The sequence below is a fragment of the Podarcis muralis genome, chromosome 5 (genome assembly GCF_964188315.1).
Source record: "Podarcis muralis chromosome 5, rPodMur119.hap1.1, whole genome shotgun sequence".
Classification (NCBI taxonomy): domain Eukaryota; kingdom Metazoa; phylum Chordata; class Lepidosauria; order Squamata; family Lacertidae; genus Podarcis; species Podarcis muralis.
In genome coordinates, this window is record NC_135659.1 from 60,106,882 (window position 1) to 60,131,544 (window position 24,663).

General features: G+C 45.0%; 1 protein-coding gene across 3 annotated transcripts in view; it reads right to left on the reverse strand.

Annotated features, from left to right (window-relative positions):
• Nucleotides 1-24,663, reverse strand: part of PIK3C2B (phosphatidylinositol-4-phosphate 3-kinase catalytic subunit type 2 beta) — a 90,618-nt gene that overhangs the window by 35,171 nt on the left and 30,784 nt on the right. For all 3 annotated transcript variants that reach the window (XM_028734220.2, XM_028734221.2, XM_028734222.2), the window contains 9 exons: nucleotides 23,286-23,386; nucleotides 21,144-21,298; nucleotides 20,395-20,515; nucleotides 11,115-11,226; nucleotides 10,209-10,288; nucleotides 9,475-9,538; nucleotides 5,790-5,936; nucleotides 4,783-4,816; nucleotides 2,900-3,095 (listed from right to left, as the gene is read on the reverse strand). In XM_028734220.2, coding sequence (XP_028590053.2) covers nucleotides 2,900-3,095; nucleotides 4,783-4,816; nucleotides 5,790-5,936; nucleotides 9,475-9,538; nucleotides 10,209-10,288; nucleotides 11,115-11,226; nucleotides 20,395-20,515; nucleotides 21,144-21,298; nucleotides 23,286-23,386 — 1,010 coding nt within the window. The remainder of the gene's footprint in view (nucleotides 1-2,899; nucleotides 3,096-4,782; nucleotides 4,817-5,789; nucleotides 5,937-9,474; nucleotides 9,539-10,208; nucleotides 10,289-11,114; nucleotides 11,227-20,394; nucleotides 20,516-21,143; nucleotides 21,299-23,285; nucleotides 23,387-24,663) is intronic.

Here is a 24,663-nt window from a genome sequence, read left to right on the forward strand (position 1 = left end):
CCCTGTTTACCTCCACTCCCCTTTCCTTCCTCTGCTGTTATTCTGGCGTTGCTTTCTAGATTGTATGCCACTTGGGGCAGGGACCTTTTATAACACCACATGTTATAAAACAATAGTCAATATGTACATTACCAAGTGCCATGCTTGTTTCCCACATGCCAGAAATATTCTTGCTCCTGCTGAACTGCACAGGTATAAAATATGCCCAGCAGACAGACATAAGGCAAAAATGCTGGTATTTTAACCCACTGTTCAAAATACTGTTAGCTTCATTACATAGCTCACTAAGATACTTGAGGGAAATGGTTGTATTATTTATTGTGTTTTTCCACCCTTCCAGGATGGTCTTCAAAAAGAACAGTCATTAAAATGTTAAAATACTAAAATAAAACAATGGCTAACTAATAACTTCCTCTTCTAACTACGTTTCTGCCACAGCAGAAATCATTAGATTTCTATACACCTATACGTTTACAAGATTAGAGTCAATGCCCTGCGTCCACAGACTGATTCTAGGCACTTCCTCCCTGACAACAAGCAACAATAGGGCTATGAAAAGAGGGTTGTGCCAACCATGTTCTTCTTAAAACTCTGGTCATAAGAAAAGCTTGCTGGACCAGGCCAGAGGCCTGCCTAGCTTAGCATCCTGTTCTCACAGTGGTCAACCAGAGGGAAGTCTGCAAACAGGACCCAATTGCAGCAGCACTCTGTCCACCTACGATTTCCAGCATCTGGTATTCAGAGTCCCACTGCCTCTGACAGCAGAGGTAGAGAACAGCTACTGTGGTTAGTAGCCATTGACAGCCTATCCTCCAAGGTCGCAGGCAGGGTTGCAATTTCAAGTCAGACGGTTTCTTAACCCTGACTTAACTCCCACAAACCGGACCCAAATTTGAGCAGAAACCCTTTTGTCTGCTCAATGGCAGAACTCAATCTATTTCCAGCTGTTGACTAAGGGAGAGGGGGCTAGAAGGTGGCAGTTGTCACATACACACACACACCCCAACAAGCCAAGTCTAGAGTCTTTTCCTCAGGCTGTGCTCTTTTCAGAAACACTCTCCCAACTTCCTTCCCAGCCAGCTGGATTGACATACGCCACGGAGAATGCCATCACATGGCGCTCTTGTCAGAAGGACCGGCCATGTGACAGGTGCCAAGCGATGATGCAGGGAGGGCTGCGGGGCAACGAAGGTCAAGACAGGCCTGGATTTCCCAGGCTACTGCCTTTGTTCAGAGTCACTCATTGGAATACATTAAGGATGGTACAAAGGCAAGAGGTCCCTGGAGGGGCGGTGGCTAATGTTGCCATCACTTCCCCAACCCCGACCCTCCCCCTCCCACTTGCATGCGTCTGCTGCTGGGGATGTGGATTACCAAGGGGCACCTCCCAGGCACTGCCTCCGTGCCTTTAGAGAAACACAAACACACAAGCAAAAGGCTGCTTACAAAGGAATGTCCCCTCCCTGCCCAGACTTCCTATTGTCCCTATATCCATTAAGCGATTCCCTTCCACTCAGTCATTGGCTGAAGGGGCAAGAGCCCAGGCTGAGAAGCAGCCATCTGTCACTGTCTGTAGGACCGAGCCAGGGAGGCGGGGTGCTGAGACCAAAGGATTCTCCCAGAGCATTGCAGGGAGCCTCCAAAAACAGCCCTGAACAAGAGTCAGATCAGCCAACTCCCTTATATGCAAGCTTTCCTCTAGTCTTCTGACCTCAGCTAGCCAGCCTCATTCTTCTGAGGGGAAATGCGTCGAGTAAAAAATGTTGTGTTTGCCTAAATCCCTACCAGCCTGATTTCTAAGAACTTGTCAGAATTGGGGGAGCAAGGGGCCGGGAATACGCGACACTGAATCCATGAAGCTGATCTTACGGCAACTTGGATTTAAATGGCAAAGTGGCTTCATTTAGCCAGTAAAGGTTGAAACAATTTCTCCCCACTGATGGTGACCTCGGGCAGCCAAACGGAATCTGAAATACAGTGGTACCTCGGGTTAAGTACTTAATTCGTTCCGGAGGTCCGTTCTTAACCTGAAACTGTTCTTAACCTGAAGCACGACTTTAGCTAATGGGGCCTCCTGCTGCTGCCGCGCCGCCGGAGCACGATTTCTGTTCCCATCCTGAAGCAAAGTTCTTAACCTGAGGTACTATTTCTAGGTTAGTGGAGTCTGTAACCTGAAATGTATGTAACCTGAAGAGTATGTAACCCGAGGTACCACTGTATAACCAGGAAGTCATGAAATGGTTAAGATAAACAGCATGGGTGTGTTCACACGTAATGCTCAGCCCAAGCCATACTTAGCATGAATGTGTGAGCTCCCATCCCATGGAGGATGGGACAGTTGCTTTGCTCTTTGCTTGTCTTTTTAGCTCAGCAGCTAAGCCAAGATTTGGTTTAGTGTGTTGTCATAGTTAAAGCTCTCTCTCCCTTAACAACGTGCTGTAAAGCTTAACCACAATCTCAGGTTCCAACGACACACTAAGCCAAACCTTGGTTTAGCTGCCACGCTGCGCTGAGTGAAAAGGACTATGGAAAAGCAAAACAGCCGAAATTTCCTCCCTAGGAGCCAACACAGTTGAACTGTCCTATCATAGCTTGGCTTACTGTGATGTCTGAACCTGCCAGGTCGATTATGTGTTTCTGACCAGGGTGACACAACTAATTCACAGGTGCTCCAATGGATAACAACCAGCTGTGTGCTGTGGAAGCAGAAACTTCAGGGATATCTGTGTATAAATCAGGAAAAAGGAGTTGCACCTTTGCACAGCTCTACAGTCCTGATCCAAATACGTATAATGCCCCCACTATGGCTGCTATGTATGTAGACACATTGATCCCAAGATCTAACGCAAAGTGTCAGGTGGTCCTTCCCTGGCGCCAGAGAAAAGACGTCGCTGCTTACCTTGCCGCCCAGGTTATGGGAATGCGGTGAGTGGCATAGACGGTGAAGGAGAGGGGGCAGGAGAGAAGCCGGGCCTCTTGGGAGAGGCAATGTTTTCGGTTCCCATGAATCGCGGTCTGGAAGTCGGCATTGAATGTGTTGCAGTAGAGCCCCACCAGATCCAAGATGGAGGCCGTCAAAGCTTCCACAACTTTCTCTGTAAGGGGGGTGGGAATTGACAGAAGCACTTTGAAACCTCACAAATATGCCCCCACAGATGCTTGGCAGACCCTCTGACAACAGGAAGGCCTGCCAAGTTCCAACCTTCAAAGTTGCTAACCCTTTCTGGAAATTCCTTACGACTCCTATAGTTCCCTCTCTACAGGGCTGTCATAGTCTGCAGCTTTTCCAAAAAGAAACCAGCATTCGGCACCAAGAAAAGTCCTGTGTGGGTTATACATATTAAGATAACTCCATAAATTTGCTTATTTTGTGTAATTTACTCTGCTTCTATTAATCTGAAGTGAGCAAGCAGCTATTAGGGAAGTTTTTAATGTTCGAAGTTCTACTCTGTTTTTACTGTTCTGTTGGGAGCCACCCAGAGTGGCTGAGGAAACCCAGCCAGATGGATGGGGTATAAATAATAAAATTAAAATTAAAATTAAAAAAATTATTGCAAGACATTGGCGCCCTGCCTCCTGGTCATCATAAAATTTTGCTCAGCCTACCCACAGGCTTCTACACAACTGCATGCATCCATTCATACATGACTCCCTTTACAGCTACAGTGGAAAGAGATTTGCTTTCTTAAAAGGGCTGCTTAATTACCATAATTTATACAGGTTACTGAAATTGGTTTTTCTTGCAGCAGAATTTGGATTAACTTGGCAAATAAATATTGGTGTATATGTGTTTGTGACATTTCATTTTAATAACATTTTTTTATTTTATTTTATGCCACCTTAATAATGCTTTAGACTGAAGTACAAATCTAAACAATAAACTATAAATTATACATACATGTATATAAATGATTATAAACAAACATTTATAAAGCTCATGTGTACAACTGGCAGGGCTACAGGCACTGCAGATGAAGTCAGCATGCATCACTTTGTAGCTCCTACACAAGTTACTTAATCTCACTCCTATCCTAAAGTTTATTCCTTTCCTCCTGAAGTTCCTTTGTCTCCATTAAGATAGGGATATCAGAAGACAAGCACAGACAATAGAATTTCAGATTTGGAAAGATCTTGGGGGTCATCTACAGATACAAGCCCCTTTTCTCTTCTCGGGACAAAACCCAAAAGCTACCATTTGCCACATAGGCCAAAACATACAGGTCTCTACACTCTACAGATAATTGTTCAATTATCTGTATTCTATCAAAAGTTATAGCCAAATATATGGTTTTGCCTTGTGTTGCAAAACAGTAGCTTGCCAGTGGGTGGGTGAGGATCACTTTCCATTGGTAAAATGGCCTGGAAGGATGTCTCTCGTGGCCTAAAGGGTTCTACACCTCCTTTCAACTTTTTTGTTTATAAAAAAATCATTGCAGAGGTTCCTGTTCAAGGATCTCCCACATTATGTTTACTTTGACCCCGAAGCACAATCCCTCAAGGTCTTTAGTGTAGTTGGGGCTTCAATATTTTTGAAAAACAGGTCTGCATTTTCATTATTACTAGGAAACCACCCTGCTCTGAAAAGTCTGGTTAATGGAATAGCAACTCTAGGGACTCAAGATGTCTAAGCTGAAGATTCAAAGGGCTAATGATGATGATGATGATGATAATTTGTTCAATAAATAACAGTATGCAATAATTGGAAAAGTGCACTTGGGAGGCAGTGGAAAGTAAAAAGCCTTCAGAATTCAATAGCAACAACAGGAGAAGAGAAATTATTACCTCTGTTTTCCTTCATGGCCAAAACCTTTGGATCCTGCTCAGGAAAGAGAAACCAGAAGAGAAATATTTTATGAAAATCAGACTGAAAGGCAAGCAACTCTGAGCAAACACTTTATATAACATATGTCAATATGTTTTCACTCCCAGCAGTTCAAGCTATCCAACTGTGGGAATAGCAGCTATGTTTTCCCAAGTTTGGGAGAAAATTCTAACCACTTTATTGCTTTATTGTAAAATGTGTGTTCCTTGCTTCTGTCCAGAAGCTAAAAAATGGACTTACGATCAAAAACATTTTAAAAGTCGCCAATAAAATAAAATTCCAGACGATACACACAAAGCCCATTAAAACAAAGAGAAATTCAAGATCTATTTTTTAAAAAATAAATAAATGAAACTGATTGAAAATCCACCCACGTAATTAAAAAGCTTTCTGAAAAGGGAAAAATCTCTGAATGTTCCCTGAACGCAAAGAACAAAGGACCTAGGGAGTTCCAAATAGCTGATCCACTGCTGAAAAGGCTCTACCTTTTGCTGCAACGGAAAGCACCAGCCAATGTAATGGCACTTAAGGCAGATCCAGCTCCTGAGAATGTACTGGAAGAGGGCATTTTAAAATATGCACTGCATATTGAAGGCAGAAAGGTTATCAGCAACAAAAGTGTCCAAGGTCAAATTAACATGCAAGGTTTAAATCAGGTGTGCTCAAAGTTAGTGCACAGTGTGAATGCAAAAACTTTACACTGGCTAGAATTCACACCTTAGTTTTTGTTCACAGCTATCTTGCCTTAACAGTATTCACATATGGCAAAAAAGAGAATCTCAAATGTGCTTTTTAGTGTCAAGTGTGATAACTAAGTTGTCACAAGGGCACTTTTTGTCCTTCCTTAGCTATGTCTTTTTAGAAAATGGAAAAGTCTGCTAAAGTCTGCTCTCCTCTTTCTCTCATATTTAACTTAGGCACTCAGATTAAATATTGCTGCTTCCTGACACCAACTCCTGCTTCTTACCTTCTGGATTTTGGGCTGCATGCGAGATGGACAGGGTGGCAGTTGATTCAGGGCTGCAGTGATCTCCTGGGACTCCACAGCAGCCAGAGCATTGCAAATGGCCATGACAGACTGGATCACTCGTTCTGCCTTCACTTGGACGTCTCCCTGAAGAATTGAAAGTCTCATGTCTCCAGGTAACAGCACATAGAGCAAAACACAATGTGCTACCTCAAAGAGTTGTGCGTATAGCCAGCTTCTAGGGCATGGGGTGGGATTCAGCAGCCCTCAAACTGTTGCTAGACTACAACTTCCATCATCCCTGACCACTGGCCATGTTTGCTGGATGTGATGGGAGTTGGAGCCCTACATCTGGAGGGCACAGGTGCCCCACCCCTGATCTAGGGTGAATGAGAGTAGTAACCCCGCCATAAATTGACTTCATTTATCTACCTCTTCCTTAACAGCCTTATCACTAAACCTGGCTTCCCTGGACATAAACTGGGTGACTATTCGGCAGTAAAATCCCAGTACCTTGTGTGAGTTTGACCAAAGAGAACATAAAGAGGAGCCTACCAACTCCAGCAAATCTTAGAGAGCTGCTCAACAAAGCACAAAAGAGCTTGTTCATGCTTCTTTTATCCCAAACTCAACCAATGTCATGAAAGTGGAAGACAAATGGGTCTTTACCATCACCATTTCCATATCATGGCCACCAGCTCTGTGTCTTAAGATTGGCCTTCAACATAATAGGATTTGGAGAAATAAAGCAGCTACTCTGTTGTGTTCAAGCATGTCCTGATGCACTGGTGCAAGTAATAGGGCCTTGGACTTCCATTCCAAAGTCCTGCTTTGATGGAACTACTGTCCTAACGTCAACACCAAGTTTCCTGGAACCCATGAAGCCATTTGATATTACCAGCTCCTTCCAACAATATAATTTCAGCCTGGGAACCTCAGAACAAATAGGTAGAAGTGCCACTAAGGGGCACTGTTGCTTGTTGCACATGAAGCTCTATAATCCATTGGATTGATAAGACTCTGCAGTATATGGTTTCCAGGGGCAAAAGAGTCAACAGTCAGCGCTATAGAGGATGTAGAAGAATGGACCTACAGTTTTCCAGCTTCACTGTACATAACTTTTTATTATTATTTTTTATTTGGAAGGAAGGATGCCATGCTGACAATAGCTCTAGCAAAAGCTTGTGGAATAGTGGGGTTAGGGCCAGAAAGTGGAGCCCGGCTGGATCAGCATCCTGTTGTCACAGTGACCAAACAAATACCAATGGGAAGCTTGCAAGCAGGATGTGAGACAGCAGCAACCCTTATTATGCCCAGCAATTGGTATTCAGCCTCTGACACTGTAGTTCAGGGGTCACCAACCTAAGGCCCATGGGCTGGAAGCAGCCCACGGAGGTCATTTGACCGGCCCACGAGCTGCCCCCGAACTGAGCTGCCCGCTTGCGCACTGCACTAAACCAGCACAGCGCAGCGCGAGGACTCGCTTCCGTGGCACCAGAAATCGCGTCTGCGCCAGAAATCATGGGCGGGTGCACAATCCGGCCCACAAAGGGATCTCCAGAGGACTGATCCAGACCAGGCAAGATAAAGCTTGCTGACCCCTGCTGTAGGAAGTACATACACAGTCATACATTTCCATACAAATGTGCAGGAAGGGAGAAATAATGTAGGACCATGCAGGGGGAGCAAAATCTTCAGAGCGTAGTAATTTAGCTACTGGAACCTAGAAAGCTTTTCCTTTTCCCTGCTCAAAAACCACAGGATCAAGTAACTTGTTCATTTCTCAAATGTGTTATTTTCAGGATCCATCACACACCTCAAGATTACATACTAGTGAACTACATTCCATTCAGCTGAGATTTCCTAGATAGCTTTGTTATGACTCACCTCTTGAAAGGAGGAGAATGGTTTCTTTCTCACACTCACTCTCCCTCACACATACTTTCTGCCCCCAGTCATGGCGATCTGACTACAAGAGGGTGCTTTCACAGATAGGGACCAAACTAGTTCTTGTTCCAATCAGTTTGCTAAAAAGCCCTTCGCCTTCATCACTAGCAAGGACCAGACAGTCACACAAAAGAGATGTCTAAAGGCAATTCTAGCTGCTCAGTTGAATATATTATCGTTCCTGCACTCTAAGCTAGAGTTCACAAAGCTAAGCTAGGACTTGAATCCACTATCCCTGATCATTTTTTGGAATTATAAAGTGCTGGCAACCTCAGTGTTGGCAATTTAGAAGGTTGTCAAAGTCTCCTGCTTACCCCTTTCACTAAATTCACTACTCCCAAGATCTAAAACACACATTCTAATCTCTACATTAAGTGCTCGATAACATAGAGGTTTCAAAATGGGGGAAAAAACCCCTATATAAATCCCTTTACCGTCATGAGAAATTTAACCTTCACAACGTCTTGGGTTTCTTTTTTGCCTACCTTCACAAGTATGTTTTTGACTGTATTTATTGCAAGGGAAGGGAAACTGAAACAAACAGTAGATAGGAACTTGCTGTTAAAAGCTGCTGACAATTTCAAGATTAGAACCTGGGGAACACTTCACTACACCCAGTTTGTTTTCTGCTCTGATAGCAAAGGCTGCTATGCAGATCCGCCTCTTGGCTGTAGTCCCAAGCACACTTGTGGCTGGCAGCCCTCACCTTATGCTGGGAAATTTGACTCTCATGAAGGATTCAAGACTGGAATGAGGAAGAGGAGAAGCAAGCAAGCAAGCAAGCAAGCAAGCAGTGGACTGTCAGACGAGATGGGAGAAGCAAGGTTCAGGGCATTTATTTTATAAAGCAAACGTCACTCTAGCGAAAACAGTAAAAAAACAAGCTAGCACCTTATCAGCTTGAAGCAGGAAATGAAACAATGTGAGCAACATAGTGAAATGGGAAGGGCCTGGAGGAAACTGTAGCGTCGAAAAATACTTCCATTGTCATTTAACCCTAGCCTATGTTTTCACAAATACTTTCTATCATACAATGGTCTGTTATATTTGGCATCTTCAAGCGTACCTGTGATGCCCATACCAGGTGCTATATTGCAGTAGTGACCAGCAGGGCAGCAATGCTGATCTGGCTTCCCTATGCCATATGCCCCTGCCACTTACCAAGAGGGAGAGCGGTAGGGTGGCAGGGAGCTTGGCAAAGTGTGGGCACAGTGCCAGAAACATCGAATTGGCTCCACTGCTGCGCCCACACCATGCCAAGCCTCCATCTTGTTAACCGACAGTGGCAGGAACCTTTGGAAAGCCAGCTCCGCAACACAGCTGGGTCTATGCTGCCCCACCAGCCACTACTGTTCACTGCCAAACAATATGGTGGGTTTTATACCAAAGTGGGTGCTGACAAAGGAAGTGCAAAGCTACATGCTTCTTATCTTGCTGCTGCCAAAGACCACCAGGAACTGAAGATGTAGCTCAAAGAACATGGGACAATGGTTCGAACTAGGAGGAAAGTGATGGGAAGACTGGCGATCAGGGTGTCTCAGGGACAGTGGTTGAGGGTTACTGGGTTCCCTATCACAAGCTTCCTTATGGATGGATTTCATAGCTTGAAGATGCCAAAGGTGAAATGGTTACATCTAATAATATTCACTAACGCAGAGGCATTTGCAGCACACCAAAGCCATATGCATAGTTCAACGTATGTTTAACCACAACATTAACCCCAATGCTATCCTCTCACCTCCACGGCTAGGAATGCATCAACCTCGTTGTGGAAGGTATCGAAAAGGAGACTCAAGGCCTGCCTATTGGAAGAAACAACAAGAGACAGCTTGGCACAGAAAAAGGAAGCAAGTCACGGCTTGTACGTATGGAGGAAACGGATCTCTGTCAAGGCGAGTTCTTAAGCAACAGCCCAAAGTCATTGGTCCATCTAGTTCAGAATTGGCAGTGCCTCCCGAGATTCTCAGATGGAAGACTTTCCCAATCCCTACCTGAAGATGCTTGGCTTCAATTTGGGACCTTCTGAATGTAAGCCATGCTCCACTACTAAGCCAGGGCCCTCTCTCCCAAGAGGATGGAGGAATTTCAATATGGAAGGCCTAAATTAAGAACTCCAGCACTGGAACTATTTTTGTTTCACTTTGGGGGGTTTTGGGGCGGCACAGTGCTTTTTTCCTAGAAAAATAGGTGCCAGCACTCACCATGAAGTTGTTACAGTAAGTGCCACACTTTTTAACAACAGCAAAAAGAGGTGTCGGTACTGTGTACCCTTGAGTACCCCCTTTAAAAAGGCACTGGCTTTACATAGGCCACCTGAAGTATGCTGCTGCTGCCGCCACTCCATAAAATCATAGAATTGCAGAGTTGGAAGGGACCACAAGGGTCATCTAGTCCAACCACCTGCAATGCAGGAATATTTTGCCCAACGTGGGGCTTGAACCCGTGACCCTGAGATTCTCTGTTCATCTTTACCTGGTGATGGTCTGCTTGATTGGCCTTTCCTGGAGGTGAACGTAGTGGTTGAGCGTGGAAGGACTCTGGTCATCGTTCACCTGCACAAGTGAAGGTTAATTACTCACATGCATCTTGACTCCGTTTGCACGTAAGGAAAACCATGGCTTAGTGTGAATGAGGAAACGTGCAGGTTCCTGGAGCAAAATCATGGTTACTGCGCTCCTCCCCTGGTCCTGCTGCAGCTAAGCCATGGGCTGGCTTAGCATTACTATTATTTTTTATTTATTACCCATCATCCACCCTAGGATCTCAGGGTGGAAACAGTTCAAAACAATTTACAATCACAAAAATAGTGCAGGTCATAAAAATATACAATTCAGGTGTCAAAAACCAGAGTTAATAGGTACCTCTTCAGTATTTGCGGAAAGCTGAACAATGAAGACGCACCTCTGTGGGGAGGGGGTTTTGCAACGTAGGGGCTGCCAAAGAGAATCCCCTCTCCCAGACCAACCCCCTTCCGGCTCCACCCACTTTTAAAACCCGAGAGTTACATGGAAGGAGAGGGCCTTTCAGAGGTTTAACACTTCTGGGTACAGGGAGGTCCTTTTAAGGAGGAGGAGCAACACTGCCTCCTTCAAGGCAGATGGTACTTCCCCCTTCTCCAGTGAGGCATCAATCATTCCTGGGACCCACCCACTCAACCCCCTACTGCTGGCTCCAAGAATCCAAGATGGGCAAGGGTCAAGGAGGCACATCCTTAAACTGAAATAATCCAAACAGATCCAGTATGGATGGAACAGACAGTGCTCTAGATGCCACCATTGGACCTGCAACCTTAGGCAAGATGGAGCACATTTGCCATCTGTACTAGTAATGGCAGAGACAAAGTACAGTTCTGTTGCTCACTGGCAAGCAAATACTTACCGTCCTAGCCAAGTCAGTGCGCACAGCCTTCCTCTTCATCAGCTGCAGCCGGATATCAATGTCAAACTTCCTGCAGTGCTGGATGTATTCATGACTTCCCAGTGGATGTTTGCTGAAAGGATGCAAACACATCAATAAATTGTAACTAAATGGCTTTCCCCCCTGTGCTGTATGGAGGATAAACCAGGCAGGAAAGAGCAGATTACTTGGAGCCTCCAGCACCTAATATATCCTAGCTCTGCAACTGCTTTGGCTTGAAGACACTGGGTGTGTCAAGTAATCTTTATATACTTCAGTTTTGCTCTCTGAGAATCAGAGGTCTACAAATTCCATAGCTAGGCTTCAGTTAAATGTATATACTTTCCCCCACCCAGTGTAAAAAATTGCAACACTCAAGAATGTCCAAAAGAAAACTCGAAAGCTTCAGGAATGACAAAGAATGAAAGATTAAATATAATATGTACATCAGGTGAATTCTAAAAAAAGGTTTAAGCCTGAACTGCAACAATGATAAAAATGTATTGAAGCGGAGAATCTTCGGGAGGCAGATTAGCCAAATCACAACTTGAAGATCTGGCTCTTTCTAACTGTCCTGCAACCTCCTTGTAACTCATGACCTCACAGTATGGTCTACTTAAGACCCACGTGCATCTTTGCAAACCCAAATCTATAACATAAAGCCCTGGAGCCAACCTCTGAGCCATTGCCTGCGATTCTAATGAAACATGCCCACAGAAGAAGCAAAGCTATGCTGGAAGGGCAGTGACAAAAAGGAAGTCTGGTCCTTTCACCTGCCAAAGGAAAGGGTCAATTCTTATCTATGTCAAGCCTGCATCCTGGCACAGCTAGGCACAGCTGCCATCACACAAGAAAGCCAGTTTGCAGAGACAGGAGAGAGGGAAGGGGGGGGGGGAGTGTTGTGTTTTTAAAGGGAAGAAAGAAAAGTAGAGTAATAATAATGAAGCAGCTCAAACTTCAACAGCTGGAAAAAGGAGATAGCCAAAAGAGAGTCAGGAGCGCCCACAAAGGAAGATTTTGCATTCATTTTCAGGAAGTGCCACAAGGCATTCTTATTCAGGTTGGCTTGTAACACCGGCCCCTAAGCAGATAGGGAATTCCTGAAAACATTTAATTTCGACCGGGCCTGGAGGGCCTCCTGCTGCTGCTGCTGCTCTCAGTGGCTTGCTCTGCTGCCCCTCCTGTCCTGCCACACATCCCCACCCCCAGCTATTCTGTCATTTTAGCAAAAGGGGAAAGAAAGTGTAATTGCAGTTTGTGGGCAAATGCGGGGTGTACTTCTCATATATTCCCTGATCAACTCAGGGAGTGAGAAGGACGTGACAAGGGCAAGGGGCCTTGGGAGGGACCACAACTTGGTGTTACATCACAGGATTTGCCTGCAGATGGTCCCAAGTCCAGTCCCTGGCATCTGCAGTTAGAAAAGAATAAGGTAGCAGGTGCTGGGGCAGGACCCCTGAAGAGCTGCTGCCAGTCAGAATAAACAATACTGGGCTAGATGGACTGCCTGGCCACAGCTCAGTGGTAGAGCATCTGCCTTGCGTGCAGAAGCTCCCATGTTCAATTCCAGGTAGGGCTGGGAATGGTCCTTGTCCGAAATGCTGGAGAGCTGCTGGTGGTCAGTGTAAAAGATCTAGAGCTAGGTGGACCAATGGTCTGCCTATGTTCCTACGCGCTTGCAAATATGTATATGTGTTCAATGAAAAGGAGCATCTATCACTGTTGGTGCTTGTACAATTTAAAGTGTTTGTCCCACAGAAGAAGCCTCCCTGCCTGGCTGGCAGATAAAATTCCCACTGTTTCTATTCTCAAGGCTGCAACCTGAATGGGTGTGGGCACTTTGAAACCTATGAAAAGAAGGCTCTGTATATTTTATGAAGATTTATTTCCGTGCGTCTCCTGTAGGTGGACTCCCCCCACCCACCCCATTCAACGTCCCTGCCTGGTATCTGGGCTCAAGTCTGGGCATGTCAGGCAAGGAGTAACCACAGGTAAGTTTGCCTGACCTCTCGAGTCTGAGCTACATGAAGTTCCAAAACTTCTTTAAGTATTTGGCATGCACCAGGAATGGTTGTTTTATATATCTGAGAGCCAGTATCAAATGCATACAGTGAGATGTATAAAAAAAATTAAAACGCTAGCTTTTGTCTACAGAAGGGCACTTGTGTCAAAAGCTGAGGGAAACCAACGGCGCAGGAGACTGGAGTTTGCGAAAACCCCTCACCTTCAATCGTGCAGATCAGAGCTTAGTTAAAGGCAGAGGCGCATACAGACATTCTGAGATAGATGTACAAACTACTGCACAGAATCTTGAACAGAAGCAACTTTTTTTGTTTGTTTGTTTGTTTGTTTCCAGGAGGCGTCAGCTATGCAGAATGCTGCCTGCTAGTCTATGTGAAATTTAGGCAACCTCCTGCCTCCTTGCCGGACTGTGCTGAGTGCTGATTCACAAGCCACAGCTTCTCTTCCCACTCACCCTGATCCATGCTTTGAGTTCCTTTATTTTTAATATTGCCTTCTATGCGGGGACAGGGAGGGGATTAATATATATTTAAACGGATAAACATACCAGGATTTTTTTAGAGAAAGGGGTAAACAAACAAACTCAACACACAGCCTAAGAGCTCATCCTCACAACAAACAGAAATCAACAGTCTCTTCTTGAAGGAGACACGTGTATCTCAACCCCAAATCCCATTGAAATCTATTGGATTTGGACAGCATTCTAGGATTTAAATGACCGTTAAATCAATTTGTGGGAGCAGACACGTCCTCCATTTCCACATCTGTCCTGCCTTTTAGCTGACATGTACAAAATGTTTAAATAAAAGCTGTCACTAGTTTTCTAACATGCTATCCAATGCTTCAAAATCTCTCCTTTAGAACTGGAATTGAAATGCAGTGCTCAAAAGGTTTTATCGCTCAAACAAATTAAAACGTTCACGGGAAAATTATTATTACAGAGACTGGGATTTGTTCATGTGATATGTCCTGGACGAAAACCTAACAAATTCCCCCCATTCTAGTGCTGTACTGTTTTTCTGAACTTCATAAAATCATTATGGAATTCCAAATAAGCACATTTAAAAATACAAAAGATAACCAGAGCTCTTTCGCTTTTATTTCTTAGACTGCTTTCAGCAAATCCAAAAAAATGGTACATGCCCAAAGCGCATGTGGTTTGAGAATAAAAGCTATTTGCTAGCTAACTGCCAAGTCAGCAAAAGAAGCTACAAAATTGTTGCAGTGCATCAAGCTGAAACTGCAGCAAAGTTGTCCTAGGGGGAAGCTGCCTGGAAGGAGGGGCCGCCAGTTTACAACATTACTGCAGGAAACAAAGCCTTGCTCTTTTTGCCATATATTCCCAATGTAACAATTGGACTCGATAGTAAAACCATTTCAACTGTACACTGGTAACAGCACTTCGTCTATTTCAGAGATTGTCACATGTAAGAATAAAATAATTTGGCCATTTGCACCAACATGGACAGAATGTGGAAACCCTGTGCTATGTCCCTTTCTGCTTTATAGCTTGCCTTTTAGTTGCTAACAGCTTGCCTAGCACTGTCAAACAGGATCTCACGGCCAGCTTTTGCATGTTTCAAAGTACAGTTATCAATTGTCCTTGATTTCATTGCTTTATATATTTTTAATTTTGTTTTGTCTATACCTCCCTTCATCTGAAGATTTCTGGGCGGCTCACAAGATAAAAATGCAGGATAGAAGAACAAAACAGTTAAAACCCAAAAATATACCCTCCTCCCAAACGCATTTAAAAGGCCGTAGAATATTAATCAGCCAAAGGCCTGGTTGAAGAGGAATGTTGTTGAGATTTTTGTTTTAAAATCAAGCAGTACATACTGGTAAATTTGATAAAATAAATTAAATAAATGAACTCCAAGTGTGAAGGAACTTTCCCTGTGACCCCCTGGTGTCCCTCCATGCTGGCGTGAGTCCCCAACCACCACATAGCAGGAGCTTTTCCTTCCCTTGCTATTTATTTTGGCTCCAACACTGTGGAGGAAAGGTAGGCTCACCATTGCTAGAGGACGGTAGCTGCACTCTTATGGAAAGCGCCAAATGGCTACCATTTTTAATTGCTCAAATAGCATTGTTGTGAGGTGGTGTCGCTGCAGGGCTTTTCTGGACAATTTCACTGGTGGCCAACCAGTGTCCCTCACTAGAGGAGGGCTGGGAAAGGGGGTGCAGGGCAGCTGTCCAAAGATGACAGCCTTACTTCATCCTCCTCCAGTTTCTATCTGGTGGCGTGAAAAGAACTGAAGGTAGGCCTGTCCAAAAAAACACAACAACCCCTCTCTGTCTTCATGAAGCAAAGATTCCTGCTGCCCAAACAATGAAGGGGTTTGGGGAGGCTTGTTTGGGGAAGACGGGAAGCTTGATTGCAAAAAAGAGGAGGTTTCCAAAGATCTTTTGAAGGCGCTGCTGCAACAGAGCAGGGCATTTGCACACTAGCTCATTAGAGAGATTTCCATCCGGATGGAAGGTCAAGCAAGGAGCATTTCTGCTGTCTGCATCCGGCACTTTGTGTCCTGCCAAGAAGGCAGGCGTACAACACAGGCGAAGAGAAGGGTCAGCTCATTTCATTTCAATCTACGTGCGGAAAGGGGAGGGCGCAGCCTGCGTGCCAATTTGCACAGGGAATGCCTGCATTTTTGAGCTCGAGCAGAGATTTTGCAGGCCCGTAAAAGCCACCAGTTTTATTCATATCAAGATTATTGTGCTAAGCTTCCCAAACGGATACAATAAAAGTGTGCCCCTATGTTGTGAAGCGAAAGTTTTAAAAGCCAGAGGGCGTGGCACTTCTTCTTCGTTGACAGAAGCCATGAGGCAGCGCACATGGAATACAGTGGTACCTCTGGTTACATACGCTTCAGGTTACATATGCTTCAGGTTACAGACTCCACTAACCCAGAAATAGTACCTCAGGTTAAGAACTTTGCTTCAGGATGACAACAGAAATCATGCTCCGGCGGCGCGGCGGCAGCAGGAGGCACTGTTAGCTAAATTGGTGCTTCAGATTAAGAACAGTTTCAGGTTAAGTATGGAATCTCTGGAACGAATTAAGTACTTAACCCGAAGTACCACTGTATAATTCTACAAGGCTGTCTTTCTAGGAGAGCAAGGGAACTGAACAGGGCCTACTACACACCAACAAAACTCGCCCTGTTCTCAAGCGCTACAGGCAGCATGGCCCTTGCACCACGGCCCTGAGGGGAATTTCAGCCCTCCAGGTCTTAAAAGCAGCCTGAACTCCCACATGTTGAAGAAAGCTGTCTTAAGGACCTTAAGAGAGTTTGTTTGCCTTCTGCACATGGTCTTTGAGCCCTAACAGAAGGGTTTTCCACAGGGATCGGGAGGCAGAATTTGTTGCTTCTACTGCCGTGGCTATGTCTCACTATTACTTGTTTACAAGCTGGGAAGCTACAGCCACCTGGGACTACGAAAACAGCCTCCAGGCAGGGTCCAACCCATGAGAACAAATCAGGGACCCAGATGTGCAGGAGAGTACACAAATATAAGATCACTATGGGAGGGAGGGGTGGCCAGGAAGCGTTATATGCAGGACCCAATAGCCATTTTAATTAGTGGCTGGATTCAAACAGAGTTGTCTCCAATCCCAGTCCAGCTCATTAATCACCAAACCATTATTTGAACAGCAAGAAGATGGCCACCCCTCTGCAGCCTGTGCAGCCACCAGATGCCTTGCTAGCTTGCACTTATGATATAGACTGTAATTCATGAACAGGCCTTTTGCTTTCCATAAATACGGTGCCAGATGCCTCTGCAAGGAAAAAAAGCAACTTAAAAGGGGGGGGGGACTCACGGCGCCTGTGGGTTCTAGATTGGCAGTGTAGCTTCTACTCATCTGATACAAATTTCTTGTTTCTGCTTTTAGTTAAGGCATGTTCTCTGCTGGTGGCAACGTGGCCGTTTAAAAATAAGCAAGCATTGCAAGGACTAATAAGAAATATTTCAATAGCTCCTACTGGTTCTATGGGCTTCAGCCTGGGACATTGTTTCCCAACTCCCCCCTGCAGTGGTTGGCTGAGTTCTTCCGACAGGCAGCCATCCCTGGACTCCACTGCAGTCACAAGAGATTTGCTATGCAGGCAGTGCATGCTCGAAAGTGCTAAGAGATCTTGTGGTGCCAAAAGTGATATAGTTAGATCTCTGAGCCGTTTAGATACACACACACTCTCTCTCTCTCACTGTCATTCATCAATGCAGAGAAAGTTAAACCATGGATTAGGTCACTTTGCTCACTGCCAGGGTTCCACAAGAGCACGAAATAGCCTCAAGACTTACAAAAACTTTCATAGTGTTCCATACATAAATAATGAAATCTGGGATATTTGTTCCCTTGATCTGGCTTTCAATGCTTGAGCTCTCCCTTGCACCGCCCCCCTTCTCGCGCGCGCACACACACGAGAGAGAGAGAGAGAGAGAGAGAGAGAGAGAGAGAATGGTTGTCCGCAGAGGGCTCTGTGGTTTTTAAGTCTGTTCACTAACAAGCTAGTCCCAGTAATAATCAGTTTGCACTTGCCAACTTGCATTCCCAGTCGCTGTAACTGGACCACAAGCTCTTAAGATCAAAACGACAAAGCCACTCTCAATGCCTCCGTACATAAATGAGTAATTTGTTTGGTGGAAGTGCAGCACACCATGGTCAAGGAGGCCAGGTCGGGTGGTCTAAACCGTCTGCCCAGAGCTTGGAGTGCTAGCTCCCGGGTGGAGGACAGCCAACCCATAGGCAAAGTTTATTGATTTTTCTGCTGAAAGCAGATGGTATCTTCATTATTCCCCCAGAGGAGATTTCATCTAACCACACCGCTCAGTACCAAAGAGAAGCAAAAAAGAGCCCCAAAGATGGGACTGCTTTTCAAAGGCAGCAAATGTGGGAAGGAGATATGTGCCCCACTGTCCAGCTTGCTCAAAGCAGAACCACGTATGGAAGGGATACAACAGCTCTCAGTCTACAGTTCCGCATCACAAAGTGCACCAATTGTCCACCGTCTTGCGGAAGCAGTTGGTGAGAGAAATATAGCAGTAAACAATCTTTGCCTTTTGAATACCCAGTTTCCAGCTATGTCTGCTTGATGATGACATCAAGGAATGCATCAGTCTCCAGCATATTCTACAGTGGTGCCTCGCAAGACGAAATTAATTCGTTCCGCAAGTTTTTTCTTCTTGCGAGTTTTTCGTCTTGCGAAGCACGGTTTCCCATAGGAATGCACTGAAAATCAATCAATGCATTCCTATGGAAACCGCCTTCAGACCAGGTCCGGGGACAGTCTGTCCCCCGACCTCTTCTGAAGGCTGGGGGGGGGGGCAAGGGCTTTTCTTCCTACTGCCAGCCTTCAGAAGGCTGTTCTGAAGGCTGGCGGTGGGAAGAAAAGCCCTTCTCCCCACCTCCCGCCCCGCAAGCTCCGGGGACAGGAGGGCTTTGCTGCCGACCGCCAGCATTTTAAAAGCCCCCAGGACAGCGGAGACTTCTCCCCTGTCCCAAGGCGATTTTAAAATGCTGGTGGGCGGCAGCGAAGCCTCCGCTGTCCTGGGGCGATTTTAAAATGCTGGTGGGTGGCAGCGAAGGCTTCGCTGCCGCCCGCCAGCATTTTAGGATCGCCCGGGACAGTGGAGAAGTCTCCGCTGTCCCGGGAAGGCAGGCGGGGGGGAGCAAAGACTTTTGCCCCCCGCCGGCCTTCAGAGTCTTTGCTCCCGACCGCCAGCATTTTAACAGAGGTCCCCGGAGATTTCCCTATGGGCTTTCTTCTTGCGAAGCAAGCCCATAAGGAAATTCGTCTTGCGGAACGACTCAAAAACGGAAAACTCTTGTCTTGCGAGTTTTTCGTTTTGCGAGGCATTCGTCTTGCGAGGCACCACTGTATCTGTGAGTCTGCTTCATTTATGACCATTCTGTAAGATTTCTGTTGTGTCGGGGTTCAGGGAGAAAGCAATGCACATCCTTCATTTGGCATTCCTCCATTCCATCAATCTAAAAAGTACTAAGTCAGTCCATCACCATAGCACAAGCTAAAGGCAAATACCTTAAAGAAATGCAACTTATTTGACTCATCTATCAACTTACTAAGCATGACAGTCATCTAAAGAGGGATACTTGGCACCTTCCTAATTCATGAAGTGACTCTTCCATGGAACATGAATTTCAACACAGTCAATGAGGTTTAGCAATATCTTTCCACAGCCCAAGGCTTCCGCTGGGGTGTCTTGGCAGGAATCGCTCAATGATTTAAAAAATAAGGAAGTAAAATACATCACATAGCCCTAACTATGTTCCTAACAGGTGCTAAAATAATCCAGGCTTCACATCACCCTGCTTTGGGGAGAAGCGGATGTTATATGCCAAGCGATGATTAAACTAGTGGAAACTGTGTACGCAGCAAATGGGTGAAGTCACAGAAGTATCCCAAATGGAGGCTGTAAAATTGTGACTGATGCCATCCTGACAAACATAGCAGTGACTAACCCAGATTTCTATTTCTCTGCTTATTTATTGAAAGAGATTTCTATCCTAAAGTGGTCCTTCAGTCTTCAGTGGTGAAAAAGTCTATGGAACGGCCTAACACAACATTCTGTGAGATGGGGTGGGGGAATCTTTGACGATCAGAGGGAGGATCTATAAAACACACTTTGTAAGAGGGTTAAAGAACAATAGTGGTCAATGGGGCAACAGCACTTACCTGATCTCCCATCACTAGCATTGTTGCAGCTTACCAGAAGGAAGAGGGATGAGGTTTGTGAGGTGCAAATGCAGCAGCAGTGCACTGGATTGGCTCAGCCAGTACATTTGCACCAGGCTGACCTCACTGCCACCTCATCCCTCCTCCACCTGGTATCTGGCAGTGACACCAGTGATGGAGTCAGGTAAGCACTGCCACACAGCACTAGTGACCACTACCATTCAAGATATGTGCAAAGCTTGCAAACCGGTGTGGTCCCAAAAGGTAAAGAATTGTGATTGCTAGGGCAGCACTCCATAGGTAGCATCCCACACCCCACAAAACATCAGGGTCTATTTCTGCAGCACACCATGAGAGCACAAGATTTAGAATGCACCAATGGAGGCAAAGAAAAAGGAAAAACCAGGCAGGAAGTCTTTAACAGCACAAGCCTCTATGTGTCTACTCGGATGTTAATTGAGTTTAATGGGGCTTACTACAAAGTAAGTGAGTAAAGGATGTCAGCCTAAACTTTTTTGGACAAGCATTGCCCATTGACTCACTTTTGCAGGAATTCCTCAAGGCCACACAGTTTGAGAACGAAGTCATCCACATCGATATCACACAAGTCATCATGAGTGTAGCATAAAGTCTGATAGATGAGCAAGTCCACGGTGGAGGAGCCTGCCAGGAGGGGGGGAGGGAGAGAACAATCACAGCATGATGAGTCTCAAGACAACATTCCCTGGAATTTGCCATCCTGGGCCGTTCCCTCCTAAGTCCAGTAGACTCCCTCTGGCATCACAGACTCCACAATTCTCCCAGAATTTGATTATATTTCTGTTCCCTTCACAGCAATACAAAATGTCACCAGAAAACCATGCAGACCCTCCCAACCTAGGTCTAGAAGAGACTTCTGTGAGATTAACTTCTAGCGCAGCTCATTTCATTGCTGTGAAAAGGAGCATATAATATACCTAATACTGAAACAGTTCTCAAAAATTCCTGCCCCCAGGAACCACTTGAAAATTGCTGGGGTTCTCCTTGGATTACTTAAAAATAAAAGATGACAAGCCCTTGTTAGCCTCTTTGATAATATATCCCTGGTCTATTTGACCCTCGTCTCTGTCATCCAAAAATAAATCAATCAAGAGTAAGACCAAATACATATATTCTGGCCTGTCCAGCATCTTTCTGTAGACCATATGAATGGAGCTTATGGGCCACCAGTGATCCACAGACCACAGTTTGGGAACATTTGCTCTGTTGATACAAGCAAAAGTGCACCCCAGTTCAAACCAGCAAAACTTACAGTCACAAGTAAAAGTGAGAGGCTCCTGCAGGCTGTCATAAACCACAGTCACTTTCAAGCTGACTCCATGGCCAAGGTGTTCACGACTGAGGTTGACAGCACTCCAGACAAAACCAGTAAGGGAATAGTCCTTGGTACTGTAGCCAGATCTAAGTCTGTGGGCAAAATGAGATGGGTACAATTAGTTTCCATTACCACCGAATGCCCATTCCTTGTGGCATCTGATAGGATCTCCTCTTTTCCCTTACTCTTTTTTAAATAAGGAGACGCGCTGTCAAAGGTCTTTGCACTTGATCTCATCTTTGACCCCTGTTAAAATGTATACCAGTGTATTACGCTACTGAGATTCTCAATTTCCCATTTACTCAGATAACTGATTTGATCTTCTGAAATATGTGGCTAAACTAACACCAAATCTAAGATTCCTGCCTTAAAGGAACTTGAATTTCATAACTATCTTGTGGGGTCAATCAAATGAAGTGAGTATGAAAGAGCATATGGCCTAGAGATTAATTTGTGCTTCAACAATGAATGAAACTCAGGTTTGTTTGCCCTCCAGCATGATAACATATCCCAAGCAGTAGCTGTATAGGGCTTAACTAGGAAGCTGCCTCCCTGACACCGGCATTGCTATACCTGTGCCCTGGATGGGCAGGGTGGTAGTGAGGTTGGTGCTGCACAGATGTACTGGCAGGGGCACCCACACAGCCCTTACCTATCTGCCACCCTGCCCCAACCAGGTAAGTTGTAGCAATGCCCATGTTGGAAGGGCAGCTTCCCAGTGCTGCCCCACCACACTGACCGCTAATGATCTCAAGTAGTGCAGAGGCCCAGATACTTGATGTGTTGATTGTCGCTAACCTAGACTTCATCTAACTCTAGACATGCTGAAGTAGACTACAAAATGATGAATGGGAAAGGAAAATATCATGTATGTACATCTGAAGAACACTGAACCTTTTTGAGATGTGCTACTTAGAGAAAGAAAATGGAGAGAGAGAAAGGATCACGCTGACCAAATGTCAGAAAAATTGACTTCTGTTTTCTCTAATAACAGGCTAACTCTTAGCCAGACCAACAGACTGAAACTCTGTGCTGGTTTGAGCTATGTGTGCAATCCATGTTGTTGGCCTTGTGACATTCCCCGCTACCTTTACTTCCAAAGCATGGGAGGAATGCCTCCTCTGCCTTCTGTTGCTGCTGCATTATCGCAAGCCATGCCAGGAATTATAATCCCAAATAGGTTCATCCTCATCCAATCCACTACAGGCTTAGATTCTTTCCACTGGAGCCATTGCTTAAACAAAGTGCAACAAAAACTCTAGGGACAAAGAGGATTTTTTCCCCAGTCGCTGAGGATTAATCAACAGCAGTAATTAATTGCTTGAGGCAGTTAGGCCATTGCTTATCTTAATTCCTTCTATTTCCGATGTTCAGAGGTGAGGTAGCCAAGGAGATGCTATCCATGCAAAAGAGGGAGGTACTGGCAGGCTCCAAGAGAAATGTCAAGGTTTGGAAAATTGCGGGTAGGGGAGCCCCACAGGGGAAGATCCTCAAAAAACAACCCAATGAGTTCAGAGGATTTTCAGTGGCCAAGGAATGCTGACTGTTTGGTGGGGATAATGGAAAACTAGGTGGAAGAGGGAATGGAATGCAGTAGAGTATGGCTGGCCTGCTATAACAGGAGCACTCGACAACGGAACATTTTATCATAGGTCCCACTTACAGATACTGACCACAACCACAGTTCTGTAAGTTCTGGTCCTTATGGAGCCCCCTTGGAGGGGATGGGAAGCAAAGGCAACCCAATGAAGACTGAGCATGTTCAATGGGCACAGAACATTGACCAACTGTGGGGCAGTGCTGGAATGGACCGGGTGGAATTCTGAATAGCAGCACTCTGCTATTTTGATGCAGGGCTCCCTTGCAGATACTTAGGTTCCAAGGAGGACTGCAGCCAAAGGATCCCCTTAGTAGGGTGCTTTGATGAGTCCTAGACTGGTACTGGTGGTGACCATTTTGTGCCCATTCAATACACATGCACCATGGAAGGGGGCAGAATGGAGCGGGGTGGGCTTATGCCAACGCACACAAAAACCCACAAAGCAACCCCCACACAAAGGGGGAGTTGCCTGTACTTACACATCCAGCATATGGCAGAAAGCAGCAACCTCTTCATCCTTCTCCTCAGAAACCTCAAACAGCTCATAGCCATTGGCCACAGGATAATGTTGAGAAGTGGTCTGATACCAAACAAGAAATGGAAATAGAAACAATACTCAGTGAAATATAGTTTCTACTATCCACCCCCCAACTGGTACACTGGCCAATCTCAGATTTCTTTTATTTCCATAACTCAGTATACAGGATTATATCCTAATCAGCACAAGTGAAGTTTCCTCTTGGAACAGGGTCTTCATTCTTCCTCCATGCTGCGGACTTTATTCCTCATCTCACCCAAGCCACTCCTGACTGATGGTCAGCGACCCTCAGGAATGATGAGGGATGTAGCCTGGGGGTGGGTGGGGGGCTACAGCTGGAGAACAGTCTCTGCTCCTCTTGTGCAAGAGGAAGTGCTGTTGGTTCATATAATCTGTGCTTAGGATCAATTCATGGAGAAGTTGCACCAATCTACACTGTCAACTGGGCAAATCTGCCAGTTTTTGAATCTCTGTTTCTCATTTTTTCCAATCTTAAATTCAGTTCTCCACATTTATGCAGCACTTTGCAATTTTTTGCAAAAACAAAACAAAACAAAACCTGAAAATTCACCAGCATTTTAATACGAATTTCTTCCAACCAACACATTTTTGTACACTATTCTGACAAATACATTTTTTGTAAACAATTTTCCCCAACACACATGTAACTTTCATGAATATATGCATTTATATGCATATTTTGGCCTAATATTATGTATTTTTGTATGCATTGCTTGGCTATAGAGCAGCACTGCAAAATTCTGAAAACTGGGTTTTGAATGATGACTGTGTTTCAGTTTGCATATTGTTTTGAAAAGTGTGAATTTTCTAAGTCTGCCTTTAAATGTGAACTGAATCAAATTTCTTTCTCATCTTCTCTACCCACAAAATTAGGATACCAAAAAAAATAATATGGTTGAGTAGAAAAGACAGATGTCTGCACATGATGAAGAAGCGTGAGAGAGTGTTTCTTCTCCACATGACTTCCTTTCAGTTCAACCCACCTTAACCCTAACAGCCTTGGCAGCTTTGTAGTGCTCTGATAAATGTGGGTTAAGTTGTGCATTGAGCTTATGCTGCAGATCTATCCAGCTCACTGTATTGAGGAGGTTCTTGCTTTGGCTTACAGCTATTAATTCAACCATTAATATCAGTTATTGATATGAGGACAACATCTGCACTCCTTTGAGCCAATGCAGAACTCAGAACTGCTGCAAATAGCTTTGGATTTATTGCCTGCCTTAAAAAAAAATGAAGAAAAAGAAAGCAGAACACATCTTGAATGCTGGATGAACTGATATGATCTAAGTTCAGTGCTT